Consider the following 19,017-nt stretch of genomic DNA (forward strand, 5'->3'; position numbering starts at 1 on the left):
CACAGATGACTACCACAGCCTCCTGCAGAAGATTGCAGTATTGGAGACAAAAATTCATCGCTTAGAAGTAAACGTGGAGGTAAATGGACTGTGTGGAAATGAAACAACCTTGCCTCAACAGAGCAATCGAAGTCACATTGCCCAGCCTCGCCCCCCTTAGTTCCTCTTCATGCCCTGTCTCCGCAGTCTGATGTGTGATGTGTGAAGGGTCCGGGCTGCGAGGATTATGGCAGTGGTGACTTTTCCCAGGAGAAGCTGGGACCCTGTTTACTAGAAGGTTTTTAAATTTCTGTACTTTTAGGTGACAGAAGGAGACATGTGGCGTGGTCAAAACACAGAGAGCTGCACTCTAAAAGACCTTTAAATATAGTAAACATACCTTGTGTGCCACAGACTGCTCCCAAACACGAGGGGACAAGTAATGCCTCTAAAACACTTAAGTTGGCTTTATTAAACGTTAGATCTTTAGCTGGGAAAACATTTTTAATTAATGATTTAATCACTGAGCACAGCCTTGATTTTATGTTTTTAACTGAAACTTGGTTGAACCAAAGTAACAGTGGAGCTGTTCTCATCGAGACGACCCCTCCTAACTACAGTTTTATCAGTGAGGCCAGGGTGAGCAGGAGAGGAGGAGGGGTTGCTGTCTTATTTAATGAATCATTTCAATGTAAGCAGCTATCTCCTGGAAGTTTTCAGTCTTTTGAATATGTGGCTTTACAGCTGAAGGCCCCATCCAAAGTTGTGTTTCTTAATGTTTACAGGCCTCCCAAATACTGCACAGACTTTTTCAATGACCTCAGTGAACTGCTGTCTGTGATCTGTGTTGATTTCGACTGTGTAATTATTGTTGGGGATTTTAACATCCATGTGGACAACCCTCAGGACAAAGGGACTAAAGACCTGAGTAACACTCTGGGCAACTTTGGGCTGACTCAGCATGTAACAGAGGCCACACACAATAGAGGACACAAATCTCTCAAATCTCCCATTTTTAAGTAAGATAATTGAAAAAGCAGTTTCTCAACAGCTCAATTACTTCTTAAAACAGAATAACTGCTACGATGCCTTTCAGTCAGGTTTTAGACAGAACCACAGCACTGAAACTGCTCTAACCAAAGTGTTTAACGACATATGTCTGAATACAGACAGTGGAACAATGTCAGTCTTAGTTTTACTGGATCTCAGTGCAGCATTTGATACAGTTGACCACAATATATTACTCAAACGACTGGAGAACTGGACAGGTCTTTCAGGAATTGTACTAAACTGGTTCAAAACATACTTAGAAAACAGGAAATACTTTGTATCAATAGGTAACTTCACATCTGAGCAGACAAGTATCACATGTGGAGTTCCCCAAGGTTCCATCTTGGGACCCCTTCTGTTTAACATTTACATGCTCCCACTGGCACAGATTATAAAGAACAACAAAATAAACTACCACAGCTATACAGATGACCAGTGATGCCGGTAACTCGTTGCTTAGTAACGCGTTACTCCGAATATGACCACTTTTTCAGTAACGACTAATCTAACGCGTTACTATTTCCATAACAGTAGTCAGATTAAAGTTACTTGTCCAAACCACTGTGTGTTACTATTTTTTTAAGCAAAAAGATTTGGTTTCTTCTTTTCGTCTCAGCGGATGACAAACGCATACGTGTCGTGAAACGTCACATAAGCGACAGGTCACGTTTCCCGCTCACAAGCAGCCAGCGACGTAAAAAAGTGTAAACAACAATGGAGGGAGAGAGATGTTCGTTCTTTAGCTGGAAATATGGTCACTATTTTGAGTTTCTGTCAACTAAAGATTTAAATATTAAGGTTCGTTGTACACTCTGTGTTGGCGAAAAAGTGTTATCTACCTTCAAAAACACTACGTCAAACTTAAAGAAACATTTGGAGTCGCAGCACAGCACAGTCAAACTCACAGAGAGAGTCCCACCAAGTGGTCCGAAGCAGAGAGCCGTGACTTCCGCAGAAGGTCCTACACCCCCCAAACAACAAAAGTTGGACTTTGGTGCAAAACCAGTAAGTGATGAAGAATTGAAGAAGTTGGTCGCGCAGTATATTGTAGAAGAAATGCTACCTATAAACACTGTTGACTCGCCCTCGTTTCGTGCCATAATAAAAAAGATCCCTACTTCTGTTAATGCCAAGCTGCCTCACCGAACGACTTTTACTTCTTACTTGGAGAAGGAGTTTACAGAAATGGAGAGAAATTTGAAGGCCACACTGAATGAGATTGACTTTGTTTCAACTACCGCGGATATTTGGACTGCTAACAACAGAAGCTATATGGGAGTAACGCTCCACTGGATCAGTAGAACCACATTAGAGCGTCACAAGGTTGCATTAGCATGTAGGCGAATTCGTGGTAGACACACGTATGATGTCATTGGTACAGAAATCGAAAACATCCACTCCTCTTATGGATTACTCAACAAAGTAGTTGCAACAGTTACTGATAATGGATCCAACTTTGTTAAGGCGTTTCAAGTTTATCATCCTGTCATGGAGTCCGATGATGAGACGGAGGAGGAAGAGTCCAGCCCCAAAGACGATGATGTCACTTTTTCTGATCTGTCAGAAATCCTCTCGGCTGAGAATGAAAGTGATGGTCAGCTGTCTCTTCCCCCGCACCGCAGGTGTGCTTCGCACACCATCAACATAATTTGCACACGTGATGTGGAGAAACATTTAACAACCAATGCAGAGAGCAGGGCTGTGTATAGGAGCAGCACAGCAAAATGCATAGCTCTTTGGACCAAATCGAGTAGATCTACACTTGCATCAGAAACAGTGGAAGAAATCAGCAAAAGAAAGCTCCTAATACCAACATCCACAAGGTGGAATTCCTTTTTTGATGCTGTAAAGAGAATTGCAGAAATCCCCATGGGTGAGCTGAATACTCTGTGCACAAAGCTAGGACTGAAGTGCTTCAAAGATCAAGAATACCAGTTCCTGCATGAGTACTGCATGGCCATGAAACCTGTGACTGCAGCACTGGACATTTTACAAGGCGACTGTCCATATGGAACTTTACTACCAACACTTGAAGTTCTGATGCAGAAGACCCAGGCTGTGAAAGATGACCTCTCCAGGATGACTGCAGGCCTTCCAGATGCCATTGTACAGGTACGCTCTATCTTGAAATTAGTCAGATTTTTTGCTTCATACAATTCACAAACATGGAACAGAATATTAATTATCATTGAAAAATAAGATTAAAACAATTAAAATGTTTACAAGTAACCTAAAACAAAATAAATCCATAATACTGATCTCATATTAGGCATGGTTTGCAAATAATTCAATAACATAATAAATTGTAGGCATAAAAATATCAATTATGTTTTTTAGGCTATTCAGACTCGTTTCGCCGGTGTGCTGGATGACAAAGATGCCCTTCTTGCAGCTGCCAGTTGTCCAAAATTCAAACTCCGATGGCTGAGAGATGCAGGAAGGAGGGAGCGAGTAAAACAGCTTCTGACAGCAGAGTGTTGCACCACTGCTCCTCTGGCAAAAAACCCTGCCAGTGTGCCCAGTGCTACTACATCTAGCAGCCAAGGTGAGATGGACTTTTTCACTTTTGAGGCAGAGCCAGAGGAGGAGACCTATTCTGCAGAAAAAGAAGTCATGGACTACCTGATGTCAGGCTACGACCTTCAGATTCTGCATAAATTTTCAAGCATAAAGACAATTTTTTTAAAGTATAACACTCCAACCCCATCAAGTGCTCCTGTGGAGCGACTTTTTAGTCTGGGAGGTTTGGTGCTCACGCCTAAAAGAAATCGACTTTCTGACAAAAGGTTTGAGAAGCTTCTGTTAATGAGGTACAACCACTGGTTTACTCGCTCCACTCTACTGTTTCCCCCATAACATGCGATGACAACATATACTGAAAAAACAGAGAATGGGGAATCCAATTTAAATAACTATTTACAAGTAATTGAATTAAGTTTATCAAAGTCACTTAATAAACTTATTAAAGTTTTCAAGTTGATTAACTTAAAACAATTACCTGCAAGGAAGTAAGGCAATTTAAGTTGGACCTGCAGTCTCTTTTTTTTTTTTTTCATAAGATTAGTCCAAAGTTACAAAAGCGGACAATAGTGCTTACATGTGGATGGTATAAAAAGTATCTTAAGGGAAGTCAAGAAAGACTCTTTGTTTGTTTGTTTGTTTTTTTATAAAAAGTATTTATGTTAAGTGAAGTAACAAGACTGTCTTTATTTTCATACAAACAAGTATTTCTGTCAGGAAAAAAGTTTTAAGTTCAACTTCAAATGTCAGGAGATATATTGTTGACATTACTGTTAAAATACACTTCCAATAAAGTGAGTATTGGCAAAATCGGTTGATGTTTTTATGTTGAGGCAGTGGGGAGTGTTATTGGCAGCTTCTGAAAGTAACTAATAAAGTAACTAGTAATCTAACTTAGTTACTTTAAAAATAAAGTAATCAGTAAAGTAACTAAGTTACTTTTGGAAGGAGTAATCAGTAGTCCGTAATATATTACTTTTTCAAAGTAACTGTGGCAACACTGCAGATGACACACAAATATATATCACAATGTCACCAGGAGACCGAGGCCCTGTACAGGCTCTTGGTAAATGCATTGAGGAAATCAATGACTGGTTGTGCCACAATTTTCTCCAGCTAAACAAAAACAAAACTGAGGTAATAGTCTTTGGCGCCAAAGAAAAACGATTACAGGTCACCAGAGAACTTCAATCTATACACCTAAAAACCACAAACCAGGTGAGAAATTTGGGTGTAGTGATGGATGCAGACCTAAACTTAGAAAAACACATTAAGACAATAACAAAATCAGCTTACTATCACCTCAAGAATATTTCAAGGATAAAAGATCTGATGTCTCAATAGGACCTGGAAAAACTAGTCCATGCATTCATCTTTAGTAGGCTTGATTATTGTAACATTTCAAAGATGGCGCCGCGGATGGCAGCCTCGGTACTGCGCTCTCTCGCACTTTTCTTGTTTTTGTTTATTTTCTGCGCTTTTGGTCACTCAGACCACATCACTTTCTCCAGAGATCAACTGCTTAACATCAGGCAGTCATCTCACTATAGTTCTTATCCATTTTTCACAAACCCGGAAAGTTTTTTGGAGATTTTAGTTGGAGGCGCAGCAGCTCTCTGTGGCTCCTGGAGAAGACGTAGACGGGGGAGTCGCGCCGGTGCGCTGGTGAAACTACGTCGGCGAGGATTCCGCATGGCACTCCCCTCCATTCACCTCGCGAATCTCCGCTCTCTTCCAAACAAAGTCGATGAATTACTGCTCTTAAACCGGACTAACAAGGACTTTGCACGCTCTGCTGCCCTCTGCTTCACTGAAACCTGGCTCAGTGAGCGAGTCCCAGACGCTGTCTTAAATCTGCCGGGCTTCCAACTTCACCGGGCGGACCGCGAAACAGAGCTCTCAGGGAAAACAAAGGGTGGTGGAGTCTGCTTCTACATTAATGAAGGTTGGTGTACTGATGTCACAGTGTTACAGAAACACTGCAGCCCACACTTGGAAAGTTTTTTCATCAACTGTAAACCTTTTTATTCACCGCGGGAGTTTTCTTCCTTCATGCTGGTCGGAGTTTACATCCCTCCACAGGCCAACGCGAACAACGCACTGTGCGAGCTGGCTGACCAGATTACTACCCTGGAGAGGAAATTCCCGGATTCCTTTACAATTATTCTTGGGGATTTTAACAGAGCAAACCTAAACTACGAACTCCCTAAATACAGACAGCATATAGACTGCCCCACCAGGGACAACATCATACTGGATCACTGCTACACCACTCTAAAAGATGCCTATCGCTCTGTGCCCCGGGCAGCTTTGGGACATTCTGATCACTGCATGGTCCATCTTATTCCAGTTTATAGGCAAAAACTCAAACGTGCCAAGCCTGTAGTCAAAACTGTGAAGTTTTGAACTAACGCAGCAAAGCAGGACTGTTTTGACTCCACTGATTGGACTGTTTTTGAAGCTGCATCTGAGAACCTAGATGAGCTCACGGACACTGTGACATCATACATCAGTTTCTGTGAAGACGTGTGTGTGCCAACAAAGACCTTTTGCACATACAACAACAATAAACCATGGTTCACTCCTAAACTCCAACATCTTCGTAAGGCCAAGGAGGACGCCTACAGAAGTGCTGACAGGGTCCTGTACAAGCAAGCCAGGAACACACTGACCAAGGAGATCAAAGCAGCTAAAAGGATCTACTCCCAGAAGCTGGAAGAACGGCTCTCAGCCAACGACCCAGCGACAGTGTGGAGGGGCCTGCAGGAAATCACCAGCTACAGACGCCCCCCACCCACTATTGACGCAAACAAAGACCTGGCCAACGAGTTAAACAGTTTCTACTGCAGGTTTGAGACGGACAGACTCCCACGCCCCACCCTCCCCTCCCCAGGGACATTGCTTCAGACATTGACCCCCAACACACCTTCCACCTCTCCCCCCTTCACCCTGCCCCTCCCCAATCAAGACTCAACGACCACCCCCACCCTCCCCAATCCAGACTCAACGACCACCACCACCCTCTCCAATCCAGACTCAACGACCTCCACCACACCTCTCACCCCCCTTTCCTCCTCCCTGAAACTAAGAATACACACTCAGGATGTGAGCCGACTATTCCAGAAACAGAAGCCCAGGAAAGCCCCCGGACCAGATGGCATCTCACCCTCCTGCCTCAAAACCTGTGCTGAACAGCTGGCTCCCATCTTTACTCGCATCTTCAACAGATCCCTGGAGCTGTGTGAAGTTCCCTCCTGCTTCAAACGCTCCACCATCATCCCTGTTCCCAAGAAACCCACCATCACAGGACTGAATGACTACAGACCTGTTGCCTTGACGTCTGTGGTCATGAAATCCTTCGAACGACTGGTGTTAGCCCATCTGAAAGACATTACAGGCCACCAGCTGGACCCTCTGCAGTTTGCCTACTGGGCAAACAGGTCGGTGGATGATGCAGTGAACATGGGGCTGCATTACATCCTGCAACACCTTGACCGCCCGGGAACTTATGCCAGGGTCCTGTTTGTGGACTTTAGTTCGGCTTTTAACACCACTGTGCCTGAACTTCTCTCCTCCAAACTCTCCCAGCTCAGCGTGTCACCAGCTACCTGTCAGTGGATCACCAGCTTCCTGACAGACAGAAAGCAACAAGTGAGGCTGGGGGAGATCACCTCTGAAATCCGGTCCCTCAGTATTGGTGCCCCTCAAGGATGTGTCCTCTCACCACTACTGTTCTCCCTCTACACTAACGACTGCACCTCCAATAACTCGGCTGTCAAACTCCTAAAGTTTGCAGATGACACCACTGTCATTGGCCTCATTCAAGATGGTGATGAGTCTGCATACCGGCAGGAAGTTGAGCGGCTGGTACTCTGGTGCAGTCAGCACAATCTGGAGCTGAACACTCTTAAGACTGTAGAGATGACGGTGGACTTCAGGAGACATCCCTCAACTCTGCTCCCCCTCACCATATCAGACAGCCCTGTGTCAACTCTGAAGACCTTCAAGTTCCTGGGTACAACCATCTCCCAGGACCTGAAGTGGGAGACCAACATCAACTCCATCCTCAAAAAGACCCAGCAGAGGATGTACTTCCTGAGACAACTGGGGAAGTACAGTCTTCCACAGGAGCTGCTGATCCAGTTCTACACTGCGGTCATTGAGTCTGTCCTGTGCTCCTCCATCACAGTCTAATATGGAGCAGCCACTAAACAGGACAGGAGCAGACTGCAGCGGACTGTACGGGCAGCAGAAAGGATCATCGGCACCCCCCTGCCCTCCATCCAGGATCTGTACCTCTCAAGAACCAGGAAACGGGCAGGGAAAATCATCACAGACCCCTCACACCCTGCACACAGACTTTTTGATCTGCTGCCCTCTGGCAGATGGTGTAGAAGCCTGCAGACCAGGACCACCCGACACAGGAACAGTTTCTTTCCCCTCGCCATCTCCCTTCTTAACAGTTGACCTGTCACACTGCTCCCACTGCCAGACTGCAACTGCACCTTATGTACATTTTGTAGTATTCATTCCACCTCATTCATTTCTGTATTTTATGTATATAAGTTTAGATTCGTTATTTATAGTTGGTTTACAGAGCTTTGTGTATGTATGTGCAATGTGTATATATAGACACTTGTGTGTGTGTGTGTGTGTGTGTGTGTGTGTGTGTGTGTGTGTGTGTGTGTGTGTGTGTGTGTGAGATTTACATTGCTGTGCTTGAGAGCCACCATCTACCGGAACCAAATTCCCTGTATGTGTCTGCACATATACTTGGCCAATAAACACGATTCTGAACAGCATCTTTACAGGTCTACCTAAAAAATCAGTCAGACAACTACAGCTCATTCAGAACTCTGCTGCTCGAGTCCTCACTAAGACCAAAAAAGTGGACGACATCAGTCCAGCTCTGAGGTCTTTACACTGGCTGCCTGTCCGTCAGAGGATAGACTTTAAAGTTCTGATGCTGGTCTATAAAGCTCTGAATGGTTTAGGACCAAAATACATCAGTGACCTCCTGACCCAGTATGAACCTTCCAGATCCCTCAGGTCATCTGGATCCTGTTTTTTATCAGTTCCCAGAGTCAGAACCAGACACGGAGAAGCTGCATTCAGCTTTTATGCTCCTTATATCTGGAACAAACTCCCAGAAAGCCTCAGATCAGCTGAAACACTCAGTTTATTTAAATCCAGGTTGAAGACTCACCTGTTCTCAGCTGCGTTTGAATAAAACACCAAATCTACACTTTTAAGCTTAAATTTCAAAACTTACATTTTAACTACTGATTTTATCTACTGTTCTGATTTTATCTGTTTTGATTTTATATACTGTTTTGTTTGTTTGTTAATTAGTTAGTTAGTTTGTTTGCTTGTTTTAATCAATTTTAAATCATGCTTTTTATTTGTTTTTGTTTCTAATGTCTCTGTAAAGCACTTTGAATAACCTTGTGGTTGAATTGTGCTATACAAATAAACTTGCCTTGCCTTGCTTTGTATACAGTTAAATGGATTCCTTGCTAAGTTGCCTGTTATGTGTAGTTCCCACCCTGGTTGATCCCTTGGACTTAAGTTTTTAGATGGAAATATAGTGGCTAGTCACCTTCTCAGCCCCTCTTTAGCATTCAAAGTCCTGATACATTTTGTGCTTGAAAGGCTTTCAGAATCATTCAGAATCAGCATACTTTATTAATCCCTGAGGAAATTATGTGGGTTACAGTCTGTTTCTGTTACAGTAAAATAACATAAACAAACTAGACTATTTAACAATACAATATGTTACAGATTTACAGATTTAAGAAATAGCACAATGTGTACAAATCACTCAATAATAAATATCAAGGATTGACAGAGGTGATAATAAATAAATATCAAGTATATTGACAGCAACATTATTGAGTAGAAAAGCGCGTGTGCAAAAAGGGTGTATTTATGAAACTCATTACATTGAAAAAAAATTGTTCTCAGTCTGCAGCCCCCCCTCCCTGGACACAAGCATTTCACTGTATGCTGTACTTATATGACTGTGTATGTGACGAATAAAATGTCAATTTGAATTTGAACTTGATGAACATGCTATCGTATAAACAGTGTGTTTTGAATGAAGAGATGAGAAAATCCAGAGGAAAAATGAACTGTTTAAAAGTGTCCAGAGTTTGAAATGTAAAACATTTATTCTGTAAAAAAATAATTTTCACTTTCTATTGAGCTTCTCTGAAACATTACTTTTCCTGGAGATATCAGGTCAGTATCAGGTTAAAAAAACAGGTCTAACAACAATTGCAACATTCCTCCTACTGTTTGTTTTCAGTTTCACCACAGTTTGTTTGGAACATTCACACAAAAAACACAGATACATTTTTCTACTAGGAAAAATGAAGGTTAACAAGAAATGTCAAGAAGTCCTTCTAGCTACCTCTGACTGGTATCAACAATGAAAAAAGAGCTTCTGGACCTGCTGCTGCACTACAACAAAGCATTGCAATGAAACATTGTGCCATAATAGATCACATAAAATTACCTAATGTCTAAATGACTGTTGTTTTTAAGATTCACTGTAGGCCTATAGCTTTCACAATAATATAATGAGCAAGTTAACAAGAATAACATCGTATATCAGTTTTAAAATAGCATTTGTCACACCCAAGAGAGTTATCTTCTTCACAGTTTGAAGATTTTATTTTTAATGTTTTACTTTTTACTGTCAATTCAATCAAGATTTTTGGATTCAGTCTTACATTTTTTGCAGAGGTCACACACACACACACACGATTAAGTTTAACAGGAAGAACAACGTTTCCACTATTAAACACTAACTTCATATTTTGAGTTGGCACTACTGCCTCACAGCAAGAAGGTCTCGAGTTAAAAACCACTCACTGGCAGTGGTCTTTCTGTGGAGTTTGTGTGGGTGCTCCAGGTTCTCCAGCTTCCTCCCACAGTCTAAACACCAGTGTAGTTGTTATGCCAAAATCAGGAACGCGTTAATCGTTACTGGGATTTAGATAGGGTCATTATTCGTTACTTCTGGCTATCGCGGAGCTTCCACAGATTCAGTAAGATTAGCAAGTGGTGGAGGCCAGCAGGTGGATGATGGAAAGTGGAGGCAGGAGGAGAGACCTGAGGCGGCCGCCGGACCGAGTGTCAGGTGAACTGAACTTCAGGTAAGAAGTTATGACCTGCAGTCTATCTGGGTCAGATATGAACCAAGTTTAGGTGGAGTTTATTTTTGTTATGCTGACTTTTTCGTACTGCGTGCTAGCTAGCATGACGGGGTTTCTATACACGTGGGTGGGTGCTGTTACTGATGTTGAACTTTATTTTGTTCATAAGGTTAGTTAGTAGAGTTGCCAACCGTCCTGTAAAAAACGGAATCGCCTCGTATTCAGAGAAAATATTACGCGTTTCGTATTGAGGTGAAAAGGAACAGTTTGTCCCGTACTTCAGCTACAATGAAAAAGACACAAAGCTGGAGTTATTCTGCGTCTTTGCTAAACAGCTGCCTCTTCTTCTCTCATTCTCTCCCTCCCTCTCCTGTTGCTACTTCAATCATGAAACCGATCAATGATCAGCTGATCGGCTTATCTGTCGCAAGTCCGGTCTCTCTTGTTTGTTTATCGCCCACATTGCACCAGAAAGAAGAAACCAGCAGAGGTCGCGTTAAACAACAGCAGCATGATTAAGCTTGGTCAGCTGGTGTTAGAATTTATTTAATATTAATTTCTAGTATCAGCTGATGTTTCCTGAAACCACAGCCATAAAAGCTGCGGGTCATGATTAGAGATGGACCGATCTGATATTACGTATCAGTATCGGTCCGATACTGATGTAAATTACTGGATCGGATATCGGAGAGAAATAAAAAAATTTAATCCGATCCATTAAATATCAAAAAAGCACCTCACAAAACTTGCGACATGGTGTAACTCGACTCATAACCGTAGCACGTCGGAGCAGTGTGGTCACGTGATAGAGCGGCTGTGTGTATTTGTAGCCTCGCTACCAAACCAGCATTTCATCTCTGAGGAAGTTATCCCAGAGAGAAGTAAAGCAAGTGTGTAAGTTCATCTCTGAATGTTTGTAAAGCATTTCCACGTTAAGCTTAACAACCAATATATGGAGCGACTGCCTCTCTCCCTCCCTCTCCTGCTGCTACTTCAATCATGAAACTGATTAATGATCAGCTGATCGGCTTTTCTGTCGTGAGTCCGTCTCTCTTGTTTGTTTTTCGCCCACTTTGCACCAAAAAGAGGAAACCAGCGGCTGAACAACAGCAGCACGTTTAATCTTGATGAGCTGTTGTTAGAATTTATTTAATATTAATTTCTACACCAGGATCTTTTTCTACGTAGCTGACGGCTGGTAACTGTGCAGGGGCGGATCTAGCAAAGTTTAGCCAGGGGGGCCGATAGGGCATTAACAGGGAAAAGGGGACACAAAGACATACTTTTCTTTCTTATTCTCATTTAAAATGTCTAGCTTTTAATAAATAATTATCTGAATCTTACACCCAAAGTTTTAATCTTATGTAAAATATATAGAAGTCCATTACTGTATATATTAACTGTTAAGTCTAATATACCCTAGTAAGTAGAGCAGGGAGATATGGCCAAAAATATTTATCACGATATATATTTGAAAATTTGCGATAACGATATAACTGATGATATAATTGATGCGAGACAAAATACAACTCCACAACATTACTAGCGCAAAAAGACAACCTTCCATTTATTTTCACTTAAAGAAGAAGCTGGTTTTTATGTACATTAAAGCTTTATAAAAATGTAACAGTGCAAATGCAAATTCCTTTAGTTTAACCAAAAGGCATTTCCAGTAGAAATGGGCTGACATATCCTGAGCATAACCATGTATAATATCCACTGAAGTTAAAAAGAGGTGCTTTGCAACATTAAACTGCAGTGTGCAGTACGTATTTTTCGGACCATAAGGTGCACGGGATTATAAGGCACATTAAGCGAAACAAAGCAGTCAGATAAATCAAACTTTATTAAACTCATTCTTCTTGCTTCCTCCACTTCTGTACCATTGATTCATTAATGAATGAATTCTGCTCTATTCCCATGTTGTTGCAGTATATTAATGACTAACCTCGTATTGTGGATGGATTATCTCAGTTGTTCTCCTGACTGAAGTTTGGTCCGTTTACAGCATCCTGCCGTGCGATTGCATTTGTCTCTAACCACGAGGAACCTTCACGTTAACTTTTATTAGTGGAAATGTGTTAGTGTTCGTCCTCCAGCTTCACTGTTTATATTATGCTAACATAGCTGTGTCGCTAGCGATCAGGTAGCACATCATTATATACCAGCTAGCCCAACTTCAGTAACCCTACAAACGTCACTGCTGTTTAGTTTCCTGTCTTCATTTATGTTGGAAGTGATAACAGAGCTGTACGTTTGAATTTTTTCAGAAATCTCTCAGTCAGAACATGCTATATCATGCTTAGGTAACTAGCGAAACTAGTGAGCTAACTTCTGCTAGCTTCCCCATATGGAAAAGATATATATAAATCTTGTAAGGTTTTTATCTGTCTTGTGTGAAACTTGTATGAAAAATATACAAGAGTGAAAATACATATAAGATCCCTTAAAAAATTATATAAATGAAACTTGCATGTTTTGGATACTTCTTAAAAATATATATGACATTAACCCGACATATATTATCCTAAGAAGAAAAATGTAATATCATACTTATATGAGTTAGACAATCATGAGTGAAACTAAACTATTGTAAGTTTTTCATAGAGAACAAAAGATTTACTTGTGTTATCACAAACAGGAAACAACTAACAATTAACATTGAATGACAAAAAGATGTGGGGGAAAGCCACAAATTTACGAGAAGTTTGCTTTGAACATGTGATTAAATAAAACCCTACATTAGAATTTCCCTCTGGGATTGATAAAAATGCTTTTCATTCATTTGTGTAAAGTTTATTTATTTCTTTGTTTAGCATTTTTGCAAAACTAGGCATCCTATTCCTGACTTTCAAATAATGTTTTTTCCCGTTATTGCATTGACATTTAAAGAACAAACTTTTACAATAAGTTTGACAAATGATTAAATCAACACAGTAAATATTCAAAATACATCTCAAATGTATTCTATATAGATGGAAAAGATATTAGACAATATTCATATTGTAGAAATATTTTTAATTTTGCACAGAATCAGCAGATTACACAAAGATGTAGATAAAATACATTTTATATATAATATATTTCTGTCTTTTTACATGACCCAGATTCATTATGACAGTGCTTTAAGGACCATTTAAACACCACACCACTAGCTTAATGGAATTACATTGAAATACATAAATGTTGTGAACATGCATTGCAAAATGTTTTGACAGAATTATTTTTTTCCCCCAAGTCAGAAACCTATATTTCAATAAGAAATATGTTCAGAAATGACAGCGTGAATGCGCCACCTTTATGAACTGCTATGGCTTTAGACCTTGTTAGCTGCACATTTCACTCTTAATTAGAATGACATTTGACACAATTGAAAGCCTTTGAATCTCTCCCATAATCAACCCCATAATCAGTAGCTCCACCTTCACATTTGGATTGAATCATTTACAATAAGATTTAAGATTAAATTATTTACAATAGTACGTATTCAGTAGCTGACATACAATTGAGGTAGAGTCTGGACACTGTATGTACATACGTGGCCTAACTATCTGAGTAGCATTTATGGCTTTGTAAAAGCCTGTGGGAAAGTGAACAGTTGACATATAGCTCAGCTGAGTTCTTATAAGAGAACCTCTGGCTAACTTTTGCACTGTGCAATTACCATATTTTCCTATAGCATATAAACAATGACTATCCATTTCAACAAAGTGTGAGACAGCAAAAATACTTCCATTTTTTAAAAGCACCACATAATTGTTTCTTTGTTTTGTTTTGCTGTACGTGTAACCGTGAACAATGTCTCCATTCATAGAAATTCTCTTGTAGTAACTCACCACAGAGTTTGTGGGAACCTCTCTAACTGGGTGGAGAGCAGCTTGATCTCTCAGAGATATTTGTCTTACATTTGGTGAACCAAGGGCAGTCACCTGAGTAAACTTTTCATGCTTCTTGACATGCTGGGTTCCTTGTCCCATTTCATTGCAGAACTGTTTAACTTCTGCAGCTGCATTTGTTAAGAACTGCTTAGCTAAACGAGGAAAGGCACGGGAGACTGCCACTCGTTTGCATATTTGTTGTGGTACAGCTTGACTACTTTTTATTTGTTTCAAGAGGTACCCATTGAAACTTTCAAACATAAAGGCTGAGTGAGCCCATAAAGGACCCCATTGCACAACACTTTTACTCAAATGCAACAATGAATGAACATTGAATGTCATGTGCTGTTTTCCATACAGAGATTGTACACCTCCAACAAAGTACACTAATGCGTCGTGTGCGTGGCTTATCAGTTCAGTATTTAATTCGGACCCCAAGAGAATGCTTATCCCTTCTACCAGTAATGCCCAATGACAGTGATACTTCTGTGGAAGTATGCCTTTCAGAACTGGCAAGCTACAGTACAAAAGCCAATGCTGCCACTCATGAGCTTTCCAGAATTTGCGTTCAATTAAAGATCTTGGAACTCGAGCGACGATACCTGGAGGTTTAATAGCCAAGAGGTGTTTGTCTATGCTTGCTGTTTGTACACCAATGTACCATGGCTCAGAAGTGTTTTTAGAATCCATCCATAAAGATGCCATGTATCTGCACACACCAAGCAGTACACAGTGCATGTAGTCAGGGACCATTCCATTGATAAGATCAAACAATGGCAAATCTGCAAGAGGAGATGAGCCCTTTATCCCCAAAATAGTCTTCCCTTGTCTTTCAGCTATTTGTCCTATTTCTACTGTGGTTTTATGATTTCTGTCACTTGGCTTTTCATCAGGACATGCGTAAACCCTTGTTTTTCCATTCCCTTGTTTGCATCCCAGGATGAAGGCAAACTCCACAGCCATATTCACCATTAAATTGCTTGAAATTCTGTAACAATGGTCTTGCTACAGCATCACACACACAGCACAATGTCTGTACTTTCATGTGTCTCCGTGCCTGATTGTTAGGATCTTGCCACTCAAAACCAACTTGAGAAAGATTTGCACACTCCTCGACAAATGGTTTAAAGAAGCAGGACATGTCTGGCTTTTTGGATCCAAACCATAAAGCACATAGAAGTACATGTTTGTCTCTACTCTCCGGTGGTATCTCATTAATGCAACACAATATTGGCCAAATACTAAATTTGGAAGACTGAAAAACTGGTACACCATCACAATTAAAAGTGAGGGACAGAAAATCATCTTTACTGGTAGACTTTAAGGTCTGATACAAGCTGCCATCACAGATGTCCTTTATTACATGGCTACCACTGGGATCACCTCTGAAACATAGATCATGCACATTGTGGTTCTCAAGAATGTCTTTTAGCTGATCTTTTAATAGTATACTAATAAAAAAGTTACCTTCCTCTAAACTGGCTTTCACTGTTGTGAATGAAGAACATGACACACAATTAAGTGTTTCCTCCAAAGATTGTGAAGACCCAATGTACTTAGTACAAACTCTACAGTAATGATGTCGTTTAAACTGGTTTGTAATATCAGCGAAGGGTTTCTCCAGAAAATACCTGCTTGATGGAACTACAGTAGTCCCAGCAGAATGTAACTTGAGCAGTTTCAGCAAGTCCTCCATTAATACACCTGTAGTGTTGTGTCTCAAAGCAAAGGAGAGGATTGACATGATGCTTTGATTTTCTGTTAGTCCACTGGAGCAGTTCACATCAACTCCTGCTTCAGGGACGTTCTCCTGAATGGTTGAAAAAGAATTGTGTTATATTTGAGCAGGTTTCACTTGTTTTCATATGTAGCCTTGTTTTTTTTTTTTGCAAAACTGCATTTACAACATAAACAGCAGTCATAGCGACATTTGTCATAGTTAAAAATGCAATTAACCGCAAGTCTTACCTGCACCATTGTGACCATTTCTATTCTTTCCTCCTGTCTTTGGGTGGCATCTTCATTGTTTCCCTGAGAAGTATTCAAATTAACTACTCTTTAAAGAAAAGAGAGCCATAGAAAGGGAACACATCTTGCATTTGTTTCTTACCAGTGACACCGTTTGTGGTTCTGGTATCTGCTCATCTCTTTGGGCAGCATCTTCACTTTCCTGTGAGGAATACAACCCAAGTATTGAATATATATATGAATTAAATATCCGAATGATATATTCCAGAACAAGTAGTGAGTCTGTCACTGACATATTTAAACAGCTTAATGGTGAGCTGTACTTTTCACTTTTACAATGTGATGGAGTAGCGTAGAAGAGACATAAGAATGAAAGTAATGCTTTATTGTGGCCTTTTTTCTGTATGTTGCTTTTAAAAGGAGAGAGAAAGAGAGAGAGAAAGAGAGGGAGAGAGAGACTATAATAATGTATTTTTATTTACCATTGGAACTGTGAAAGTTCCTTCTCTCTGGCTGTCATCTTCACCATTGTCCTTGAAATGATACAAATGAACAACTTGTTTAAGATACATTTTTCACAGCTCCGCTGAAAACAGTCGGGATGAAATTTCCATGTTGTTATTATTGTGATTGTTATTATTCTTAATGTTTTTATTGACCTTTAAATAAACACAATGAAAGAGGTTGTCTTCTAAGTAAAAAACTACATTTTTTTATTATATTTATCATCTCACAATTACTTAAGTAGCACTTCAGATTACTTTCAATGCAGAAACATTATGAATATAGTCTAGATTCTCAAATACTTTGCATTTTCTTATCATAACTAACCTAAACAGAATTTATCAGTCATTTGGCAAACACAATAAATTATGTTGCATAACTTATCATTGAAAATAAATATCTATGTAAGTGTATGGAATTATTCGTTTGTTAACCTACTTAGTACACACAAGACAAAAATATAAGCCAAGTTATGGGTGTCAAATTAGAACTGAAATGTTCCACTTAACCAAAGTATTAAAACCCAAACACTTTGTATCAAGTGCTACTATGGTAGCTGATAAGACATTAACGATATACATTCACTTACTTGTTGTTGTGTGTTGTGCTGTCCGATGTCAGTCAAAGCTCTGTCGATTTTTCTAAAAAAGTAAATAAATTCTTGTAGCTTTCATAACAATGACAGAAACTGACAACTGTATTAACTTATTGGCAAAGGTGCACATACCGTTTTTTCCATCTGGTCAAAGTACGTGAAGGAATGTTTTTCCGCATCCAGTCTATTTCACTTGTGTCAGATCTATAATGTTTTCTTTTCGGCATCACTGTCTCTTAAGTTACAAAACTCAGTTGGAATGTCAGTATAGTCTATAATCTGTGAAAAACATATTCTACCGCCAAATAGAGAAAATACTGACGTAGAGCATGAACTCAAAAATTTGTTTTCAGCTGTGAGTGCCATGATTGGTTAAGTGTACGGTCAAATATGAGGATACACCAATCAAAGGCAAAGTAGGGCGGGCCATGCTGCAGCGTACAGGTGGCCAGCTTTCACCGCGAGACCTCACACGGTCCTCATCAGGTAACGGCTTCCTTACGTAATTTAACAACAAGCGGGAAATCGGTCTAATAAAGTGTGTCTTGCAAAGATGGAGACTACGGAGACGAATAAAACTAATATCAGAGGTAAGTCGCCTAAATGTTTTCGAATTTGAATGACTTAGCTTAAGCTAATAGCTTGCTAAAAGTGGTTTGATGTTTTACGGGTCACATAGAAACAAGTGACCAGCGTGGAAATGCTCTTTTCAGAGAATTATGCATGCGACATAGCACTTGGCGGCATTAAAATGGTTCAAACGGTAAAAGTATGCCTATAGAAACCATGTCAAATAGAATATTTTTTGATAAGAAAAAGCCTTTATTAGCATATAGCCCGTAGCATTCTAGCTAGGAAATAGCAACTTTTTTTCCTCCCCCTTCATTTACTACAGAACACGAGGAGAGGAAGTTTGCAGTGGTGCTGTGGAGTGAAGGGGAGGACTATGGAAAGCTTAGTGAAGTAAAAACTGTTAACATATGGGGGTATGATGACTCCAAGATGGACCAGCATGGGAATCCCATTTCCACTTACTCGGCAGTTATTGAATGGCGCCATGGGAAGAAACAGCGAGGAGGGTGGCCACACTACAGGGGCACTGTTGTTTTTGTCTCTGGTAAGTAATTGTTAATGATTTGAAATGTAGAATGTCCTTCTCTACTTGAAAGTAGTTCTGTAAAGAAAAACTGAATTCACTCTTTTTTTTTTTTTTTTTTTTTTTTTTCGTGTCCCGTTTGGATCTTTAGCCATCAGAATTGTTGTCTTAAGGCCAAGAAAGATGCCAAGCGGATTTATTTTACCAAGTGGATCATCATGGCCTTGCCATATTGGTCCATTTGATTGACCTTTATTATAATTATGA

The 19,017-nt window shown here is 40.2% G+C and overlaps 1 protein-coding gene across 1 annotated transcript; it reads left to right on the forward strand.

Annotated features, from left to right (window-relative positions):
* The first annotated feature begins 383 nt into the window (after nt 1–383).
* Nucleotides 384–4,191, forward strand: LOC145421567 (uncharacterized). The gene is made up of 2 exons (XM_080292029.1): nt 384–3,141; nt 3,367–4,191. Exons 1-2 carry the CDS (start codon nt 1,744–1,746, stop codon nt 3,883–3,885), a joined length of 1,917 nt encoding a protein of 638 aa, XP_080148155.1. The 5' UTR covers nt 384–1,743; the 3' UTR covers nt 3,886–4,191.
* Nucleotides 4,192–19,017: the final 14,826 nt, after the last annotated feature.

This window comes from Astatotilapia calliptera, chromosome 3 (genome assembly GCF_964374335.1).
Source record: "Astatotilapia calliptera chromosome 3, fAstCal68.1, whole genome shotgun sequence".
Classification (NCBI taxonomy): Eukaryota; Metazoa; Chordata; class Actinopteri; order Cichliformes; family Cichlidae; genus Astatotilapia; species Astatotilapia calliptera.